The 20,320-nt window shown below is 41.1% G+C and overlaps 1 protein-coding gene across 8 annotated transcripts in view; it reads left to right on the forward strand.

Annotated features, from left to right (window-relative positions):
- CUX1 (cut like homeobox 1) overlaps positions 1-20,320 on the forward strand; it is a 268,491-nt gene that overhangs the window by 86,906 nt on the left and 161,265 nt on the right. For all 8 annotated transcript variants that reach the window (XM_082776240.1, XM_082776233.1, XM_082776234.1 and 5 more), the window contains exon 3: positions 19,561-19,608. In XM_082776240.1, coding sequence (XP_082632366.1) covers positions 19,561-19,608 — 48 coding nt within the window. The remainder of the gene's footprint in view (positions 1-19,560; positions 19,609-20,320) is intronic.

The raw sequence follows: 20,320 nt of genomic DNA on the forward strand, positions 1-20,320 counted from the left end.
CTGCTTGCAGGGCTTCTGTGTGGGGATGCTGAGCAAACCATACCCAGCCCCACAGTAGTACCTAATAAACTGGAGCTGTTAGGCAGCCATACATTGTAAGAAAAAAGTGCACTGCATTTCCATCTCTTAATCCACTTGTCTTTTTTAGTACATGTGTGCACAAAATATTATTATAGCCCTTTTTAATAAATGGAATAATAGTAGACTTAGTGTTACATACAGCAGATTATCATCTTCCGTGATTGTGTGTGCACAGCTTGTGTTATCAGAAGATTAAATGAATCTTAAGGAGACTGCTTCACAGCGAGATTTGATTTTCCGCTGCAAGAAGGCTTGTTAAATTATTGAGCCATTGCACTCGCACTGCAAACAGTCTTTGGCAGCACGGAAGCCAGACAGAAGAAAGTTTTGAACCAGCTTACCTGCCCTGTCAAATCGCTCACCTTGACTGAGTAGGAAGGGCCCTATCGCTTTTAACATATGGGCTGAATTAGGGGCAGATTAAACGCTTCCTCGTCGATTTAGTGCAGCGCAGGGGGCGCGTGGTGGGCTGGGTGCCGGTGCCGGCCCCGCGCCTCGCTGCCTGCTCGCGGTGCTGCTCGCAGCTCCTTGCTGCTTCTTCGTCTCTTCCAGCAACCTTGGCACAAGGGACCATGAAAACTATCACCTTACGTAAATCCTCATAAGCTATTCATGTTACTAGACAACTTCGCTCATGCTATTTGATTCACAATCCTCTGCTCCTTTAGTTCTTTCACATATTAACGAGTTTGATCACTGCTCCATATAAATGAGGCATAATCTGAAGCTGTCAGACCTAAACTGTGTCTTGAACATACACTAAGTGAATTTATTCAAATTTCTCTTTAAAGCTAGGAATATTTATAATAAAACTTGTCAGAGCTTCAGTTAACAGTTTACAGTAGAAGTATTTTTGGTTGTGAAATACAAAAACAAGTCCAAAAATGACTTTGTGAGCTGATATTATTATATTTGCCTTGCATATGGAAAACTCGTGTTGTGATTTCAACAACAAATGAGAAAATTGTCAAAGTTCTATGAAAATTAATTAAGCTCAAACTTCTATGAAAATTAATTAAGCTTAAACTCCTATGAAAATTAATTAAGCTCAAATGAAAATATGTTAAAACACTCACAAATTTATACTAATGTGACTTGGAACAATTGCAATAAAAGAGCAACAGCCTCTGTTAGGAATGCTTTTAATTCTGGTTGTGCTGCTTCTGTCACAGACTGAAATTGGATATATATTGAAGTGAAAACAGCAGACTCATTTTTTTTTATCCTGTGATGTTCCCAGGGAAGTATGCTGCGTAAAAATGTCTCCTGGCTCTCTGAGCCGCAGACTCTCCCTATTTTCTGTTTGACTGCTGTTCGGGTTAGTACCTCTTCCTCAGTCTGCATTTGTCTGTTCTCCCGTATCCTGTCTGACACAGGGCTGTGTCCTCACTGGGGCAGAGGCCAGCACAGAGGGAGCTTGAGTCTTGTCTGGGTTTTTCTTTGTGTTCCCCTAATAGAAATACATAAAATTTAGAAATGTGCTTTATATGTTTGAGTGGAGGAAGCACAGAAATAAACAATATATAAAGATGACTTCTGAATTCTGAACTGCCAAGGCTGGCTGCAATAAGGAACTGTCAAAAGGAACAATAGTAGGAGCAAATATGTCTTTTTTTAGCTACTAGGATAATATTTTGGAACGGAATGAAGGCTATAGCTTATGAATCTCATTTCCCTCCTTAGCCGTATCAAATGCAGAAGGGGAGTGTATATCACAAACGTGTGTTGCTGTGTGAATGAAGTTTAAACCAAAACGTGGAGTTAGGGAACTCGTATGAGGAGTTTCTGTTCGAAGCCCCTCGGGCTAGGCTTGGCCAGATGGCCTGGAGCATCGCTGAGCTCCTGCCTGCAGCCTAATGGCAAAGCTGATAGAGTTTAGCCCCCACATTCAAAACATTATCTTACCCAGTCAAAAGCATTATCTTTGTCTAGTTCTGTGTCCAAGGCTAAACAGACCCTGGAAATGTAAGTCGAATCGAATGTGTGGAAGATTTCCTTAGCAGCCTTGATGTGAACAGGAAATTGATCCTCCAGCACAAACGTCCAGAGTGCCAAAAGCTCATTCTTCAGAAAGATAATCAGGCACAAAATGTTGGAAGTTAATCAGTTCTGTTTCAGTTTAGTATTTTTGGTCAGTTCAGTTTTAAATAAGCATTTAATTACTTCTTAAAGTACATTTGAAAGCCTTTGTGCTGGACCTCATAGATAATGATGCCTGAGATTTTTGTTTTTTTTTTTTATTGAAAAGTGAAACCAGATGCAGATTCACCATCCAAGTTTAGATTCTGGCTGGCTGAAAGCTATGGAAGATAGACTTTTTTTTTTAATCATTTTGGAAGTATTTCATGTACTGCACTAGGACTGGCTGTTGTGTTGTGGAAGGATGTTGATTCCACGCAATGTTTTAAGATGTTGGAACAAAATTCAAACATGTAAAGCAGCAGAATCAGATTGTTCTGTTCAATAATGAAGGAAACAAGAGGATTTTTTTAGTTAATTTAATATTCACGAAGTTGTCAGTACCATATAACTCTATCAATTTCCATATGCATTGCGCATTTGTGCTATTTAAGCCTCCTTTCTTTCCTTTGGGACCGAATTCTTGTCCCGAGCGCGAAACCACGGTCCCTTTTCCAGTGAGAACCATCGTGGGAGTTGAGCAGCAGGCCTTGCCCTGCCGCTGCCGACTCGCCGCAGTGCCCGGTGTTCCCATGCTCAGGGCTCCCCGCGCTCCCCCCTGGCTTCACCCAGCCAACCACTGCCCCGTCTTGCAGCGCTGCTGCTCGCCCTTCCTCTTCCTCCGAAGCAGCTCTGGAGAGGAGCTGCCTTTTCCAGCTTCTGCACCCTGCCCTTCAGAAGCCGCACTCGTGCTGTAGTGTTTTTTATCACAACGTATTTTTTTTCATTCGCTCAAGGTTCGTGCGGTGTTGACAAACGACTACTTGTGACGGCCATGTAAGAAATGCCCGTTTTAGATTTACTTGTTAAAGCAGCCCTATCTGCTGTCTTACTGCTTTCGTTTCGTGGGACAATCTGTTAAGGATCCTCCCTGAGGGGATGCAGAAGGAAAATCCTACTGTGTTTGTGATGCACTTAATCCACAGTTTGTCGATGTGCTGAAATAAATACAGCGTTCACCTTTCTGTTTGTGGATTCCTTTCAAATACAATTACAGTGTCACCTGTGGCATCCCGATTCATCAAGATCTGCACTAAGCACTTCTGAATCTTATTGACCACTTGTTTTAGAAGATGATAAATTCTTGTTCTCCCAGAGCAAATAGATTTAATAGACCAGATTTTTTTCTTTGATTTATGTTTGCCATGACCAGAAAGCAGGATTTCAGCATCCAGTCGTCAGTGCTTCACAATTACAGAGTCTGAGGCGGGCAGTGTCTGTTTTGCTGCTGTATGACAAATGGGGTAAGATGGCCCGGTGACAGTACATGATGTGTTCATACAGAGCTAGAGCACTCGTTGCAGTGGTTATTTCAAGATTGAACTTTTCTTGAAACCTCGCCTTGAATTTAGAGGATGCCTCTATAGATGTAAGCTCCTCAGCTTACTGGTTAGAAAATGAAAAGAGGCAAAAAAAAAAAAAAAAAAAAGAAAAAAGCCCCATGTATTAGATTTGAAAACAAAGATGAGATGTTTGTAATCTATGTAGAATCGTTCAAAAAGTGAAGGTAGTGTGTACTGTGCAGGGCTTGGAGGATTACTGTGGACATTTGAAAATTATTTTCACCTTCCATTCTGTAACATAGATAAGGGCATAAAAAGCAATCCTAACTGCATTTCAAAAAGCCACATCAGCTGAAGTAATTAGAGAATGACATGTTAAATTGTGACTATATGGTAAAATTAGATAAACAGAACAGAATAACCCAAATCAGATTTTGGCTGATGGAATGTGAATGTGGTTACAAGTCTGTGTTTGTGTGTTGTCACAATAAACAGTCATCTGAGTTGCAAGCATTAGTGATGCCGAGTGGCACTGCACTTCATGGATCATAAGCTGAAGTGGCTTGTGCAAGATGCTGTCCCCAACTGATGCCAACCCCTTTCCTCATCTGCTGTCAGTCCATATGATTTGGAAGGAGTGCTGTACCCCATGGTATTTATGGGGTACCTGGGCCTATGCCTTATCTAACAATTTCATCATTAGTAGGTACAGCCATGGGATTAGAAGAGCACCAGAAATAGTTGTGTTTACTTAATGTTGTCAGTACATTAGAATGGGACTTGTCTAAATAATGAAATCCTAGAATAGAAACACATCACTTGAAAACCGTATGTCAATAGGGCTTTAACATTGCTTGAATATGAAGAGGATGTTACACAAAATAGAAAGATTCTGCCAACCTACAGATAGGAATTGGCATTTTTCAGAACAGATGTCATTGATAATTTATAGATGCCTTTAAAAATTTAACTTTGTATAGAAGCCGGCTTCAAAATGGAGTGTTGTCAATGTTCTAAGTGCATTAGGTACATTAAGCGAAAGCGTACTCTTCACTCAAAGGTATTTAAATACTTCAGAAGTCAGTTGCAACCATGTCAACCAGGTCTGGTTGTGTTCAATATTAAAGGCTCATAGCAGTCTGCTGGATTACAGATAAAGTGGTTGTGCCCTCAGGAAGTGTTTGGAAAATAGTAATTCTTAGTTTTATTTCTTAGATTTCTGATTGAAACATGAAAATGAAACTGCTTCCTAGCAAAAAAGACACTTTTACGTTTAATAATATTAACTCAGCTTTCTCTTTCAATAAGCTGTAGAAACATCATATTGTTCACTTCCTCACTTTAGAAACGGCTTCATGGAGCGTTCACAAAACAGAAGGCATCTGCTCTCTGCTCACAGGACAACACCACAGAGCTAGGAAAATTACTGGAAATCTTTCTTGTGCTTTTGTGGAATTAGGCTGTCCCTTTTTTCTTTTATAAATTAATTTCCTATTAAATCAATCCACCTAAAACTAAACAGGGGTTAATACACTCTTTGGTAAGGAAGAAAAATAACAAAAAGAAAAGTAAAACTGAGGTTCAGCCCAGGAAGATGGGAATTCTGAGATAATATTCAATGTGCCCAAAGGGACAATGCTGTCTCTTGTTGTTGCTGTCTATATTTAGATACCATGCTCATATGCAACTTAAAATACCTAGAATAGCAAGAAGAATTTTTTTTCCTTTCATTTGAAGTGGCACAGGGTAGGGTTGTTAATTTTGGCTTATCACAGCTGACACTTGAGTAGGGGGAAAAAAAAACAGTGGTTTGAAGCTTTAACTCTCTCCACATGTGCCCCTTGTGAAAAGCCCTCTTGACTCCTGTGAAACTTTCTTGGCTGACTTAAATTATATGCCCCTCATTTAGGAGAAGTTCACAGGTCGTTTAGTTGATTTAAAATCCATTGTTGTTTGTGCAGCTGATAAGGAGTAAAATAGCTATTAGTTAACAGTCTGATAGTTCAGAAAAAGGTTTTAATAAGTTTAGCTTCCTACTTCCATCAGCTGAAATTCTTCTGATTAGTTAATGGGAGCAGTATGATTTATACTTGAATACTCCGGTTTATATGGAAATGAGCAATTTTTTATTTCTGTTGCAGCATAATTCTTTGTGTTTCACCCAGTTATAGACAAGATGATTAAATATTTCTGTATGATGATCTGGTAAATATTTATGTTTTATGAACATATTACATACTTCAGTGTGCTGGTTTTTAATGGGTAACACTCAGGAGTGTCAGTTCGAGCTGTCAAAAGTATTGAGCAGAAAAATGGAAGAGAAATCGCTGCTGTCCTTCCCTAAGTTCTGTACTATTAAAAAGCACATGGAATATAGCTGAATTAAATCTTTTTGTCTTCCAATAGGAGCTAACAGTTGTTTATGCTTCCATTATCTGATAATAGCAATGAAATATTTCCTGGCTTTTATAATTATAACTTCAAGAGCAGCATCAAAAACAGCATGTTGGACACTGTTGTTTGCTTTGATGAATCCCTTGTACAAGTGAATTATCTCAATCCTCAGATCTGGAGGACTCTGCACGAGCTCCATCACTGCCACTGAGGGGGGTCATTTCACCCCAAAAAGCTGCTGGAGGTGGGCTGTGCTTAGGGGGCTCCTGGGGAGGGCTGAGCAGGCCTGGCTGGGTGGAAGAGGCAATCTGTCTTTCAAAAGCACAAAAGCCTGAGGCTGGTTTACATTCTGAAGTTGTATAGAAAGAAATGTCGGTTAGTGGTGGGAGGGGATGTGGCTTTGGGGTTGTTTACCAGCTCACTATACACAAGAATATGAATGCAGTTACAACAGTGTAAAGATGTTTGTTTCTTTTCCCATATGGGAATCACTATTTCAACTTGCAATTACATCCAGAGTGATGAAATTTCCTCATTTTAATGGCATTGGAATAAAATAGTACAGCTTTCTAATTAGAAAGTTAGTTGACTGCTTCTAGCCATCTAACTTACATGTGATGAGGCGAAGATGTTTTATATGTGTATGTTATAAAGGATGTGAGAGAGCAGGGCATACTATAAGCTTTTTATTTACCAAGCTCCTTAAGTGAGGTGAGGTAATTACCAAGGATGACATGGGGACTTTGCGGGCAGTTAAGCGTTACAGCTGCGTGCTCACTAAAAAAAAAAACAAAACAGAACGGTCATTTTGATTTATGTGAATGTTTTCAGAGCCCAATTCTTGTACTGGTCACTGCCCGGCAAAAGGGCTGTAGAGTCAGGATTGCCTCTTTAGTCCCCGTATTATAGCCCAAGTCACTGAAGTTTTCACCGTGCAGGTGACTGTTAGACAAAGGAGAGCTTGGTACTGGGCCTGCCTCCAAGTCTGTGGGACTCTGGCTACTTTTAAGACATTTTCACATCAGCTTCTTCAGCAGTAGTGTTGAGCTTCAGAGCAGCAGTTCCCACTGCCTTCTTAAAAACAAACTTCCATGTGTTGGAACTTACTGTGGAGTCCATTTAACTTTTCTGTCTTCTCATATATGAATGGCTTACATAAGGCATAATCTCCCTAGCCCCTTGTGTGGGTTATCTGGTGTCAGTCTGTTTTATAGCATTTAGACCTGCAAATATGCGGCTGTATTAGGTTGCTGGAAGTCTTTTTTATCGAATGAAGGAAAACAGATTTAAACGTGCATTTTTCTGAAGACTTAATAAGGTGAAAATTCAAAATCCGTATTAAAAATGAACTATTATGTCTTTTTATAAGCACGGACAATCAGGATTCACTAAGTAGAAGTTGTAAAGTCAAATGAGCTGCTGAATGACTATTGATTCAGGTAAAACAAACAAAGGGGAGAGAAAGACAGTCCTCGATGTCGCTTGTCCCATTTGGCTTTTTGTGGTCTGAGGACAGTCTGCAGCGTTAGTCCCGCCTTAGCTGAAGAAAAAGATAACATTTAAAATACCAGCTTTGAACTTCATGGTATTAATAAGCAGCTGGGCAAGATAAAATCTCCTCTTTTCCTCTAACTCCCCTTGTCTCTGTGTTTTAAAGGCTGTGACATGGCTGCGTGGGGTTTTGGGCCTGCAGCTCATGGTGACCAGGCCGTCCCCAGCTCCTGGTGATGGGGCTGTGCCCCCGTTGTCCTGCCCTGAGGTTTCAGAGCAGCTCATGGTCATTAGGACAATTAACCGGTGTGTGCTTTTGCACAGGAAGAGGCTGGTTGTGATTCTTGGCTTTAAATGACATTTAAAAGTGAGCCCCTGTGGCATTCAGAAGCGGCAGGGCTACATATCAGGACTGTTCCTTACTGATGTTCTTTCAGGCAGCTGTATGCCAGACAGAGGAGAGGTAGAAGTTCAGAACTTGCAGCAAAATGAGTAAGATACTGAAAATATGCAACATGAATATCATGGAGTTGAACAGCTCAGCAGAAATGTTTCAACTTCCCTGTGGAAGCCCAGTGAACAGCCTTCAGTCAGGTGGTGTCACTGGGCCTATGGACACCACCAAAACCCCAAAGTGTTTAAAGTTACTTTTCTTTGTGTTCCTGTGACTCTGAAGGTGAGTGTCAGGGACTCTGCAGAATACTAGGCATTGTAAAATAAAACAATAATACCGTCCTGAATCTCTGAGAGAGAAGGATGTAGTTTTCGAACTGAGGCCCAGATCTTTCCCTGGGAAACATGTTTTGGATTTAGATGCTCTGCAATCTTATAAATAAAAGATGGTTTATATATATGTGTGTGTGTATATATATGTATGGAGGTATGTGGGTGTGTATGTGTGTGTATATATATATATATATATTCCTCTCTATATATATAAAGAAATTGAAGCAAGGCTACAGTAAATACAGTTGTGCCTATAAGCTAAACTGTCATTTATGATATTATTTTGTTATGCTTTTCCTGGGAGAGCCCAGGGCTGTGATTACCAGTTCTGTGTTGGTATGAACAGGTCCCCAAAACAGTCAGAGATTGTTGTTCTGTTTCTCATTCAGCTCTCTGATGTTGCACTTTGACAGTGTTATCTATTGGTTTGCTTTTTGGAAGGTTGTCATTCACTTTTTTTCACTGTGTATTTTTTGTGCATGTGTATATTTTTCTGTATAACACTTCAAAGGAAATTGTTTAATAAAGCAGTTTCTAAGTACATGTTTCTTCACATGGCTTCTCACTTGAGCTTGTCGAGATGATACCGTCTCCTCTGTCTGTCATACTCTCATATTATTCCATCCTGCATACAAAACTTAATATTTACTCCCAGTCTTTCAGCCAGTATACTCAGGTTTTGCTCCTTGGCTTAAGGAACTATAGTCTTAGCCATTTTGAGCCCTCAGTGGCACTTAACGGCCCTTTTGAGGCATGTTAGGAATATTTACCTTAAAGGCATTTGAACTTGTATCTTTTGTTTAGAATGCACAGAGCAACTTCTGGATCCAGCTAAATGAAGGTTTCAGTACTTTATCACATACTATTATTTTCTACTTACAAGTTTAACCTTTGTATAAAATTAACATATGTATAAAAGATGGTCATTGCAAGTAGTTAAAATATAATATTTTTCTGGATTTAAGGATTGTTGCAAGAATTGTTGGAATTCCTTTGTAAGTCCCTGTGTACATCAGTCAGTCAGTTTTGACCTCCCCTACGTTTTTTTTGAGTGCAGATTTCACTTCATTTGCCAGTTTGTGCTAGACTTCTCGTGACACTTGGTGGTAATTGATATTTCAGGTAAGCTGTAATGGAAGACATCTGCTGTCTGGTGAGGTGCATGGCTTCAGTAGTAGCAGTGTAAATGAAAATGTGAACTTCACAGCATCTCATTCTGGTTCACTCATGTATATAGATGTATTTCTGAGAAGCACAAGTTGTTAACAAAGTTAAGTTTTACTGAAGTGTATCTTAATTCCAGTATTTTTGTACTTTGTTTTTACAGTCTTGTAAAGAGTGGGAAAATGCTTTTGAGAAAAGTATTTGACAGTTTGTCTAATTTAGCAGTATTACAGATCAAGGAAGTTTGCCACTAGGATAGGAATAAGGTAAAAAGTTTGAAGCTTAGGTTAAAATGATTGTAGATAACTCGATCTGCAGTTGCCATATATAGTCATACAAGAAAAAGTCTGCACAAATCCTCCAGACGTTTATGGACTTCTCTGATTCATCTGTCAGAGCCAAACAGCTCCAGCCAAGAGATAGGGAATTTGTTAAACTGCATTAAGTTCCTAAATTGCTGTAGCCCAAAGGAGCAATTCTGCCTTTTTAAGGGGGAAGAGTAGGAGGGAGTAGGCAGGGAGGATAGTGCATTATGAAGTCTACTTTTGGTAAGAGGTTCAAGAAGATGAGTAACATTCTAGAGCTCTTGAGGAAAGAAAAAAAAAAAAGCCACACAAAAAAAAACTTGAATTAATTTCCGTTGCTATCATCAAAAGCTGTCTTTCTAAATTTAGCAGTCTCCTATAGACGCTCAGCTTATGCTAGCAACAGTGAAACTATTTTTCCTTAAGTGCAATTTGTCACCTCCCCCTTCTAAGTTAGTAGAAGATAAGCTTGTATTAATTCTGTTGATTTATTATTACACAAGTATGTCTCATTTTAATCTGCTATTGAGTTCATTGTGATTCAGCACTAGGCTTGCATGCCTTCAGTGATGGAAAAAAAGTGCACAGGAATGGCAGACTGAGCTTGCTCTGTCTTTCTGTCTCTTCTCCTGTTTTTTTAATTTTCTTTCTGGTCTTTTTATCCCCCCAATATACTGGAACGGTTCACAGTTCAGCATATGAATTTGGGAATTGGTCCCAGCTGAGACTATATATAACAGTTGTGAGGAGATGCTGTTGTTCCAAACTGCTTTATGTGTTTTGTTTTGTTTTTATTTTTTATTTTATTTCTTAAGTTCAGCTAACAGGCAGTAAACATAGTGAATAAGCCTGTAGTGAGGTTTTACTTTCTCCCATCCTGATGATTCATTTATATCTACTGTGCACTACCGAAGCATAGGCATTATAGGCAGAGTATGTTTCAGCAGGAATTTTGCTGAGAAGCATACTGGTAGCAAAAGTTTGTTTTCTCTGAATTGCTTCGTTTATGGGAGCAACATGAAAAGATCTGTGCTTTTTTTTTTTCTGATTTAGGTCAGGAGGATGACAGTTATATTAATTTTGAGGTGTTTGTACCAAATATGCTAAATTAGACGTAATAAATCCTTCGGGCCCATATACAGTGCTTTTGAGGTTGTCATTTTTTTTCTTTTCTTTGAATTTCTCATCTTTGTGGGGCTCTGAAGTTATAACTTCAGCTGTTTTTGAAAGTGCTGCCTGCTGAAGGCATGGTGGCCTGTGAGCAGCAGCAGCAGGCAACTGGCCAGTGGCTCCCTATGTAGAAGAGGTCACAAAAACAGCGAGGATGATGTTTGCGGGAGTTTTAGCAAATGTAGGACGTGGATTTGCAGGACAGCTGGCTTTTCACTCAGACCCTCATGAAACAACTTGTTTTCTATAGGAGCAACTGGCTGTTGAATAAAATGGTCAGAATCAAGATTCAGCAAGCAAATCTTATAAACAGATTATTAGGGGATTGCTTAGTATTGGATTGTCTTGCATTGGAATCATAGAAGAAGGCTGACTGTAATGATATAAATCAGTAAATACACCTGTGTTCTTACACGCAGGTATGTCAGAGTACGATTAATAACGTGCTCTGTGCGCAGCTAGATTTTTAACATGTATTTGAAAGATAAGCAGAGAAAAAGGTTTTGCGATATCTGATGCCCCATAGCCTGCCCCCTAGTTCACATGTAGTGGGTAAGGATCTGTAAGGATAAAATCTGATTCCATATTTTAATATTTAGCACAGAATTACTCTTCTTTCAAACTTAACCCGACTATAAAGCAAGATACTTGTATTTTGGAAATCTTTCCAATCTACCTGAGCAGGCTTTAAAACATGGAACGTTTTTTTAGTATCCTCACTTTCCCTAAATAGAAAATGCGTGTTGAAATGCCTGGTTTCTCAATAGCCCTGCCTTTCTTCTGCGTGAGACCAAGGAGAAACCCCAGGCTGGTGAGCGCAGCGCTGCCATGCAGCACCCAGGTCTCTGGTTTCTTCTGCCAGCAGGCACGACTGAGCGCTCAGGTAGGGTGCACAAGGATTCAGATACAGCTCTGCTTGTGGTGGAGGGAATATGGAAAATTGCAGGTGCAATTATGGTTTCGCATTAAATATTCGCCTTTTTACATCCACCATGTGAAGCATTAGTCCGTGTTTGAACTGGTGTTGTTAATTGGACCACAGTACTTAGATGCCTTTTCTGCAGACTCATGGCCCATGTCATTAGCTTCTCATTAGACACGTTAATTTTTTAAGACTCATAATAATTACCTTTTTTCAGAAGTTCCCCATTTTACACTGAAGAGAAACCTCTGTTCTGCGGGCTGTAATTCTGAATAATCAGGGCAGCATTGTGAACTCTTTGGCTATAGACTTTCAAAGTGGAAATGAGACTGCTGGAGTGGATGGAGAAGGATTTAATGCAGGATGTGCTCTGGGAGGAGCGTTAAGGATGTTTTTTCCAGGAAGCCTCAGCTGCAAAGGAAGAGAGCTTGTGGAATGATGTGTAGGTTTGGAGGGACAGAGTGGTTGTGATTAAGATTGGGCAAACGCAGGTGAGGCTGCTTATGGGGATGCACACAAAGTAGTCAGTTGGCTTGTGGTTTTATTAGCCAGGCGTAGACAGCTAAAAAAAATAATAATCTGCAGGCACTTAGCAAAGCTCGGAACCAAGTAATTATCTTCTGCATAGGCAGAGATACTGGCCTGAGCCCTAAGAACGGAGGCTCCTGGGTTTCGCTGACACGTGGTTATCCTGCTGGCAGGAGCAGCGCGCTTCAAAGATTCTGAAATATTTATTTGGCTAATCAAATTGTGTTTCATTACGCACAATAAGTAGTTCTGCTGACCTGGGATGGTAGGGACACGCGGTTATTCCCATGACAAGGGTCTGGCAGGGTATGTTTGGTATCGCCTGCAACCGTCAGCAGGGACTATGGGGCTTAACAAGAAAGCAGGACAGACTGTTAGCAGGAGGAAAATCCTCCCGGGGCTATTAGCCAATATGCAGCTTTCTAACTTTGTAAGTTTGTTAAAAATGGTGGTGGATTTTCTGCACTTATTGGTGACCTATGAAATAAGCTATCCATTTTTTTCTCCACCATAATTTTAGCGATCAGGCTTTCATTTGCTTAGAATTAGCTCTTTCCAGAGCTCTTCTACCTCAATCTTTTTTGTTTGAATGATTTTTTTTTGTTTCCTAGCAACTCCAGTTTTTAAGTTCTGAATTGTTTCTGTTCAATGTCTTTTCTAGCCAATGTTAACTTACTGGTTTATAAATGACGGCAAGGTTTCAACATGATTCTGAAATGCATAGTTCTCTACATTCGTTTGTAAAGTTAGTCTAAAAAATCTTTTTTACATTATATATAGCATATGTGGTGTGTATATATATACATAGACACATATATACGGGTGCAACAGCTCTTCTTTTGCACAGTTGATTCTTTAAACAGTTGTGAAGGTAACCAGTCTGTTTATACGTTGCTGCATAGGCACAGAGTAAACTTGTTAGCTTTATGTTTATTTTAGCTTGGAAGAAGCCATAAGAAGATTCCATTAAGATTTGCTCAAGTGAGTAGTGCCATTGAAAGCACCGTGCCAGTCCCAGACCAGAGGAAGCGCGGCGAGTAGACACCTTCACAGATGCTTCATTTTTCTCGTGCCTGGGAAGAGCAGGCTTTGACTCCTCGCCAGCAAAAGGGACCGCAGGAGCAGCCCCAAAACGCTTGCTCGCCTTGGGTTATTAGGGCCCATGTGGCCTGCAGAGTTTGGTGGGAATGAGGGTATTTCCACAAATAGTCTGAGACTTCTCTGTATGGCAGCTGTCGAGGCTCGCTTCTTTCGGGGATTGTCATGTGGCAGAGGTCTGAGGTGGTTAAATAGCAAAAATTCTCTCTCTTTTTAGGGAGTCTCTTTTAGTTTTAATTCTGTAGACTGGTTATGCCCTGCTTCGTAACCTTTCTGAAGTGCGAGCTTCTCCCCCTGAATTACAATGCGTGTGTTTTTGCTTAATTTTCTACTTTCAGCTAGAAGCCTGCTCTCACTAAATCAGCCTTTTGCAAATGGAATATTTTTTCACTTCTTGCTGGGTGGGTCCATACACTGAAAAATAGGTCAAGAGCAGTAATCTAAATCTACTGCTAATAAATAATTAAAGCTAATGGAATTTGCACAAGATCTGTGAGCTAAAATATTTCAGAATACTGTGGTGTACATTTGGCTACTGTAAATCAGGATTTTTTATTTATCGCTGTGCTCGGTTGAAACACATCTATAAATGTAACTTGAAATAATTTTTTTTGTACAGGGAAAATACTGGCATGTTAGTATATTAAAATAACTGAAAAGTCATAGAAAATTGATAACATCGTGATTCATTCTTTAACGATCAGATTTCAAGTAAATACTTCAGCAGCCTTAAGCAATAAGAGGTTTTATATCTCATTAAATCATAGTGTAAATTGAGCAATAAATTGTTTGCTCATATGATTTAATTTGCCTTATATTTTAGGAATTAAGTAAGTCATCTATGCTACTGCATAATACCTGTTTGGACAACTATCTGGGTCTTCAGTTTCATACCTTTCAGAGCAAAGCTAAGTGGAGCCTGCTGAAACTAATTACAGATAACGACTTCTGTGTTTCCCTTAGTACACCTCCAAACGTGTGCCCAGGATCTCAGAAGAAGAAATCATAAATTTGGTATTGCTTCATAATTGTGGGTGCAGAGAAATAAATATTTAACCATGGGTAGGTGAGCATCTCCCTGAGAGATTGCAGCTTGAGCACTGGTTTGCTCATAGCAGGGCGAAGCTTATGCACATGTTGGCTCTCTCTAATTAACCAGCAAAACTGATTGCTAGTAATTATAGTTAACTTGCTGATTCCTGTGTTTCACAGTGACAAGTTGTCCTGTAAGTATGTTACAACCAAACATCTCAGAAGTCGATGCCAAGGTTCTTCCCAAATCCTTCCTGCTTGGCGGCTTTTTGCCTCTCCCCCTTTCAGCTCCATTTATATGAGAGCGATGCTCAGCGACGTTACTGAGATGATTGCTGTGTGGACAAAGTGTAGGGAGCCCTGTCTGTGGGGGTACCCTGATAAACACCCCTGGTCTCCAGAAATGAGTACGAGCTGAGCCAGCAGGCTGCTCGGAGGAAGAGGGGCTCCAGCCAGCTGGCAGGCTGGGACTTGAGAGCTCCTTTTGGGGCTCTGCCCGTCCTTCTTTTCGTGTGGACTGAGCTAACAAATAAATACCTTCCCACGCAGCAAATCCGTCCCGCTTCTGTTCTGGGTGCTGGAGGTTGTTTCCCTCTCCGCAGGCTCTCACACGAACGCGGAGCCTCGCCAGCCTGAGCGCGGGGCGCTCGTTAGTTCCTCCGTACGTGTGGGCTAACGAGGGAGGGAACGCGGAAGGGCAGGGTGGCAGGAAAGCCGGAGCATCTCGCCGGTGATAAGGCGGCTCAGAAATAGATAGTGACAGCTGAACTAATGATGTCACCGATGCTGATACAAGTGGGCTGCTTCTCATTATGATTCCTCTGCCAGACACGGTGACATTCGCCAGTCAATGCGTGTCTCAAGTAGACAATATATAGAACAAATCATAGGAAGGGTGGCACAGGAGGGACAGGAAAGAACATTTGCCCGTTTTTTTGTTTTGTTTTCTGTTACACGAGTGCAATACTTCTGCAGGTGATAAAGGTGTACAGGTCAAGCTTAACTCGCTGGACCACTTTATCAACCCAGGGTTGTAGGTCTCTTGTTGTGACATTTAGAGATAAGCATTTTGGAAGTAAATGAGATTGAGCAGTCGGAGATCGGGAGTTGCTGTACAGCTCCAGACCTCAACTGAATTACCAATACAGTGTTGGTAGGCTGACCAGTGATATGTCCTTTGTACTGCACGCAGTGTATTAAGATAGGGATAGATAAATAATGTAATTTACTTGTCAGAAAGATGCATTTGTCGCCCAGCTTTTTACCATAGATTTATTCTTGGCTTATTTTCCATAGAGTTATTTTTAATGTGAGTGGAAAGGGAGTTAAAAATTATTTGGATTCAGATTTCATTGTGTAGCCATTTGATCAAAATATAAACTAGTTGTTTATACTCCTGTAAAGAGGAAAATGCTATATTAGCTTTCAGCTATCAGATTTGATTCAGATAATGATACAGCATCCTAATTCATAGTCTCTACTTCAGCTATTGAGTTTGGCTGTGATAGAGCCTTTTTCAGAAAACTGCTCCATCCCAATAAATCATCCACAGAGAGACGGAGCATGTTTAGATGGCATGGAAAAATAGGCTAATAATGTGATTTTATAGGAGTGCTCGAATATTTCAATGCATTTGCACTGATAAATTGTCATTTGTTTTAATGTTCAATTGCATGTACTCTTTTTAGCTGTTCTGCTTGATCGCAGTGATTTGCTAGCTGTACGCGAGTGCAGGAGTTGGTTGCTTTTCCTGTTTTGATCAAAACCCAGGCAGTAAAGGCCACCACACTTTAAACAGATAATAAATCATATGGTGTCCTTGCTAACCAACGCTGCACATTCCCCCGGGTCCAAACCGAATGTCCTTCTTTCTGTTCAGTTTAGTGCAAAGAAGGTAAAATTCTATTTGATGTTAATGCAGGCTTCTGAGACAAAGTCTGATGAGGAATTTTTCCAAACTGCCAAAAATAAATCTCACCGGCAGAGCTTTAGCTGGTGACTTGAGGCATATGTAATCCCGACTTCTGTGTGTTTATTTTCACTTCCTTTTTGTTGTGAACTGTTGAAAGTTTTGATGCTGGTTAGCCAAGGAAGGAATTACAGAAGTAGCCTGAAAGCATTTTCGACGGGGGGGGTGGGGGAATGGGGAGGAGAAGGAGAAAACCAAAACTGGTGTGAGGAAGGGGTGTCTTCCCTTTGTTACACTGCCTGCCATTTACCCGCTTGCCTGCATGGCATGTTTGGTTGCATTTAAAACACTGGAGCAAATTCCTTCTGGTTCCTTCCCTTAGCCTGTCTGCTCGGGGCAGATAATGGAAAGGGGATGCTCTCTCTGCATTGTTCAGCTGCAGCAGATCTCAAGTTATTGCTAAGATTTCGAGTTGTGAAAGCATTTTGTGCTGTTAACGTGTGCTGTACTGATCAGCGTGTCCCACCACTGCCCCGGATTGATTCCTGCTGTACAAGCGATTGCTTGCCTGTGAGTCTGAATCACTTGGAGCTGCCTTCTCCTCTGTCACGAAATGTTTTTAAAACAGTTTTACCAACAACAGAAGCTGCTGCCTACGTTTTCCATAGCATAAGCCGTTTTCCCATTATGCCTAAGTTTCCAAGCATAATGTTTTGCCATTATGGCATGAATTTTGCTCAGTAATGTTTTGATTGCTCGGATGAGCGTTTAGCATCCTGAATTTGCTAAGTGAAGGATGTTTGGGAATCAGATTTTGTACTTGATGGCTTTTCCCCCCTTTTATCAGCGTGGCCAGCTGTTTCTTTGGCTTTGGGATGCTCCTCATATTTCCCCTCCTTTTCCTGCTTCTCTCCCTCTTCTGTCCTCCATAGCCAACGAACAACAACATCGCTCGTTATCAGAAGTGAATAGGAAGGCAAAGTCCGGACATGGTTTATGATCATGAAATAAAAATTTCTGCACGTTCAGAAGTTAGTGCATGTCAGACACAAGACACACGGTTAGATAGCAGGCTCTGCTAGGGCTCACCATGCACACAGAGGAGCAGTGCTTACATCTTCTGCCTCCACAACCAGCCGTGGTTTGTTTTCCTGAATGTCACTGCAGCACTGTGTCATCTGTGAAAGTATCTCGGGTGATTTCTGGTGCTTAGGCAGTGGGGATAACGTTCGACGCTTACGAGCTGTGCAAGCACGAGGCTTGGGGCTGGTGTTGAATTAGGTCTCCTATATTTCTGCTTTCAGCTTTAACATCAGTTTGCTGGCTGGCGCCAAACCAGTCAGTAAATTCAGAGGCGATACCAGGAGCCAGGAGCCTTAAACCCGATGATTTCCAATGAACTGAGTTTTTTATTTCATGAAATGTTGCTTTGCCTGAATGGTGTAATTTTCTCTGATTTTATGAAGTTTAAAAGGATGCCAGTGTCCTGATTGTAAGTCTTAGGTCTCAGTTTACAATTTCACTGGGCATTAAAACCTGGCACGCCAGATTTTGGCCCTGAATGCAGGCATTTATTTTGCCATTGATGGTTTTTTTTTTTTTTCTTCAATGTCATCATCGTCACGTTACGAGGAAAATACGCTATAAAATGTGCAAAGCCTTCTGGGCTCACAGCGTAGCCAGGAAGTGGGAAAAGCTGCTCAACCTGCCAGCTTGCTCTGGTAGAGGCATAATTTATCTACGGTCATGGTACACAAGGACAGTATCTACCCTTTGTCTGTCCAAAAATAGGCGACAGAAAAGATCAGGAAACGTTTAGGGGACTCAGTCTAAGAAGAGCGGCATTGTTTGGTTTGGTACGGAAGAATGAGCTTATAAAGCTGTGACATTACCCTCATCGTGGTGGGGATTAGCTGTACGGTGTGCAGGAACCGTGGAAGAAGTGTAATTTGGCTGATCATTTCTCTTTGATAGCTCCATTGGCATTTGGCCCCCGGAGCAATTTCTCAGGAAGAACTCCCGATTCTCCAGCTCCCTCTGTGACCTGTCATTAAAATAACAAAACCCACTCAAAAGACTTTTTTTTTCCTTCAGCAAAACAGATTAAACCTAGGGCTATGAGGGTATTTTGGTGTGTGGTTTAATGCCCAAACTGTTGCGTGACTCGGGACGTAAAAGCACGTGTGTCGTTGCACTGGAAGAATTTCCCAACTTTCTGTGCTGACCCTCTTTTCTGAAATGCCCAAGGCTTCAATCGGCACTTTTAAGACAGAGAGAAAATACTTCAAAGATGTCTTTATGACCCTATTGCATGAGCTTCAGTGTAGCTACAGGGCTATGGGAAGCAAGGAAGGTTTCACGGCTACATCAGCAGCTCGTGACTGCCCGGTTGTGTTGTTGGGGCATCACGGGGCTGGGCTGGAGGCCCCTGCTCTCACCTGGCCCTTGGCAGGGCACAGCCCTGGGCGGCTGGGCCTCGAAACCCTCCAAGGCTGGGAAATCCAGCCCCATCTGGGGTTTCTAAGTCCCAGCTGTGAATTTTTAAGTAAATTAGGCCTACATTGGTTTAAAAGCGGAGCCACTGAGAATTTTATAGAAGATAGATATATACCATTGTCCTAACTTACCTCGGTTGGTAAGTCAAACTACACTATGAACTATTAGGGTGGTTGAGTGGACAGTATTTTAATGAATTCAGTAGTGAAGTGTGCTGTAATTCTGGAAAAAGAAATTTTGAGTTAGAAAGAAACCAACAAATAATGCTCCCATCTTCAGTATGGCTATCTCCAGTTCCTCAGTGACTGAAGTCATAGCACTCATCAGAAAATAATAAATAAAATAGTCTTTATACAAAATGACAAAACTCTTAGCTGGACTGATGGTCCAGAGTCATCCTCCTTTATGCCTGGCTTCCATTTGTGGAAATGTCTTCAGCATAAGTTCAGAGGTGTAGCTGCTGTTTGGGAAGATAGAGGCATTTACTTCTAATCGTATTAGTGTTTCAGCTGAATTAGGAGCTGAAGGCGTTTCGTGCTTACCTACCATCACTACAGTTTTCAGTTTTGTTAATTAATACTATTTGCAACAGATACAGGTGTATGTCAAACTGGAAATTCAGACTTGTTCAAAAGGAATTCTGGATTTACATTTACTTAAATCAGAGCTCCCATAAGATTCAGCCGAGTCTTATACTCGGATCTGAAAACAGGGTTGGGAAGAACTTGACGATGACACAGCCTTTCACACTTTCTAATGAAATATTTTGCTTCTGTCTTCTAGGACCTTCGCAAACAGGTAGCTCCATTACTGAAGAGTTTCCAAGGAGAGGTAAGAGCTTCAGCTTCTCTTGATGCTTTTGATCTTGCTTCACGTGAGCAGCGTGCCCACAGTCTCCCAGCATGGCTGGGTGGAGATGGAACCTGTGAGCAGGGAGCATTGCAGGGGTTCGGCCTTTCTGCATTCAGCTATGTGCTGGATATATTTGTGATACGCTGTGTTTGTGCTGGACAAGCTCAGCTAGTCAAATCACTTTGCATTTAGCATACCTGAGTGTAAACTTGCTGTTGCTGTGACTCAGGTGGCACACACTAACTCGGTATGCCTCAGTGACTCGGCAGTTCGAATGCTTAATGAATGCAATGTAATGTGTGTATACAAAAACAGGAAGATATTAAAATAGTTGTACTGTAAACCCTTAATCTGTAAAAGACTGTATTCTAGAGGACTTGTTGGAAAACCTTAAGTTAGCAGGTGTTTGTTGGAAAAGCAACAGAAAGTGTTCACAGCTCTGGGGCTGGCTCTTTCTTTGGTTTGTCTTCACACTGCTCCACCAAGAAACACGTGATTAGAGTGATCACAAGTTTAAAAGCCAACTGTTGTTGTTTTGAGGAATTTCTGTAGGAAATGGCAGCTGGGCCAATGGCAGGATTGTGGACAGCACTGAGGTACTCACATCACATGAGCGAGGGCCAACTGGGAGCTGTTGTATTGCCTCTAGGAAAAAGCCACGGATGAAATTTGCAAATTATTTTTCTCTTTA

Source organism: Aythya marila, assembly GCF_965140915.1.
Source record: "Aythya marila genome assembly, chromosome: 20".
Lineage (NCBI taxonomy): Eukaryota > Metazoa > Chordata > Aves > Anseriformes > Anatidae > Aythya > Aythya marila.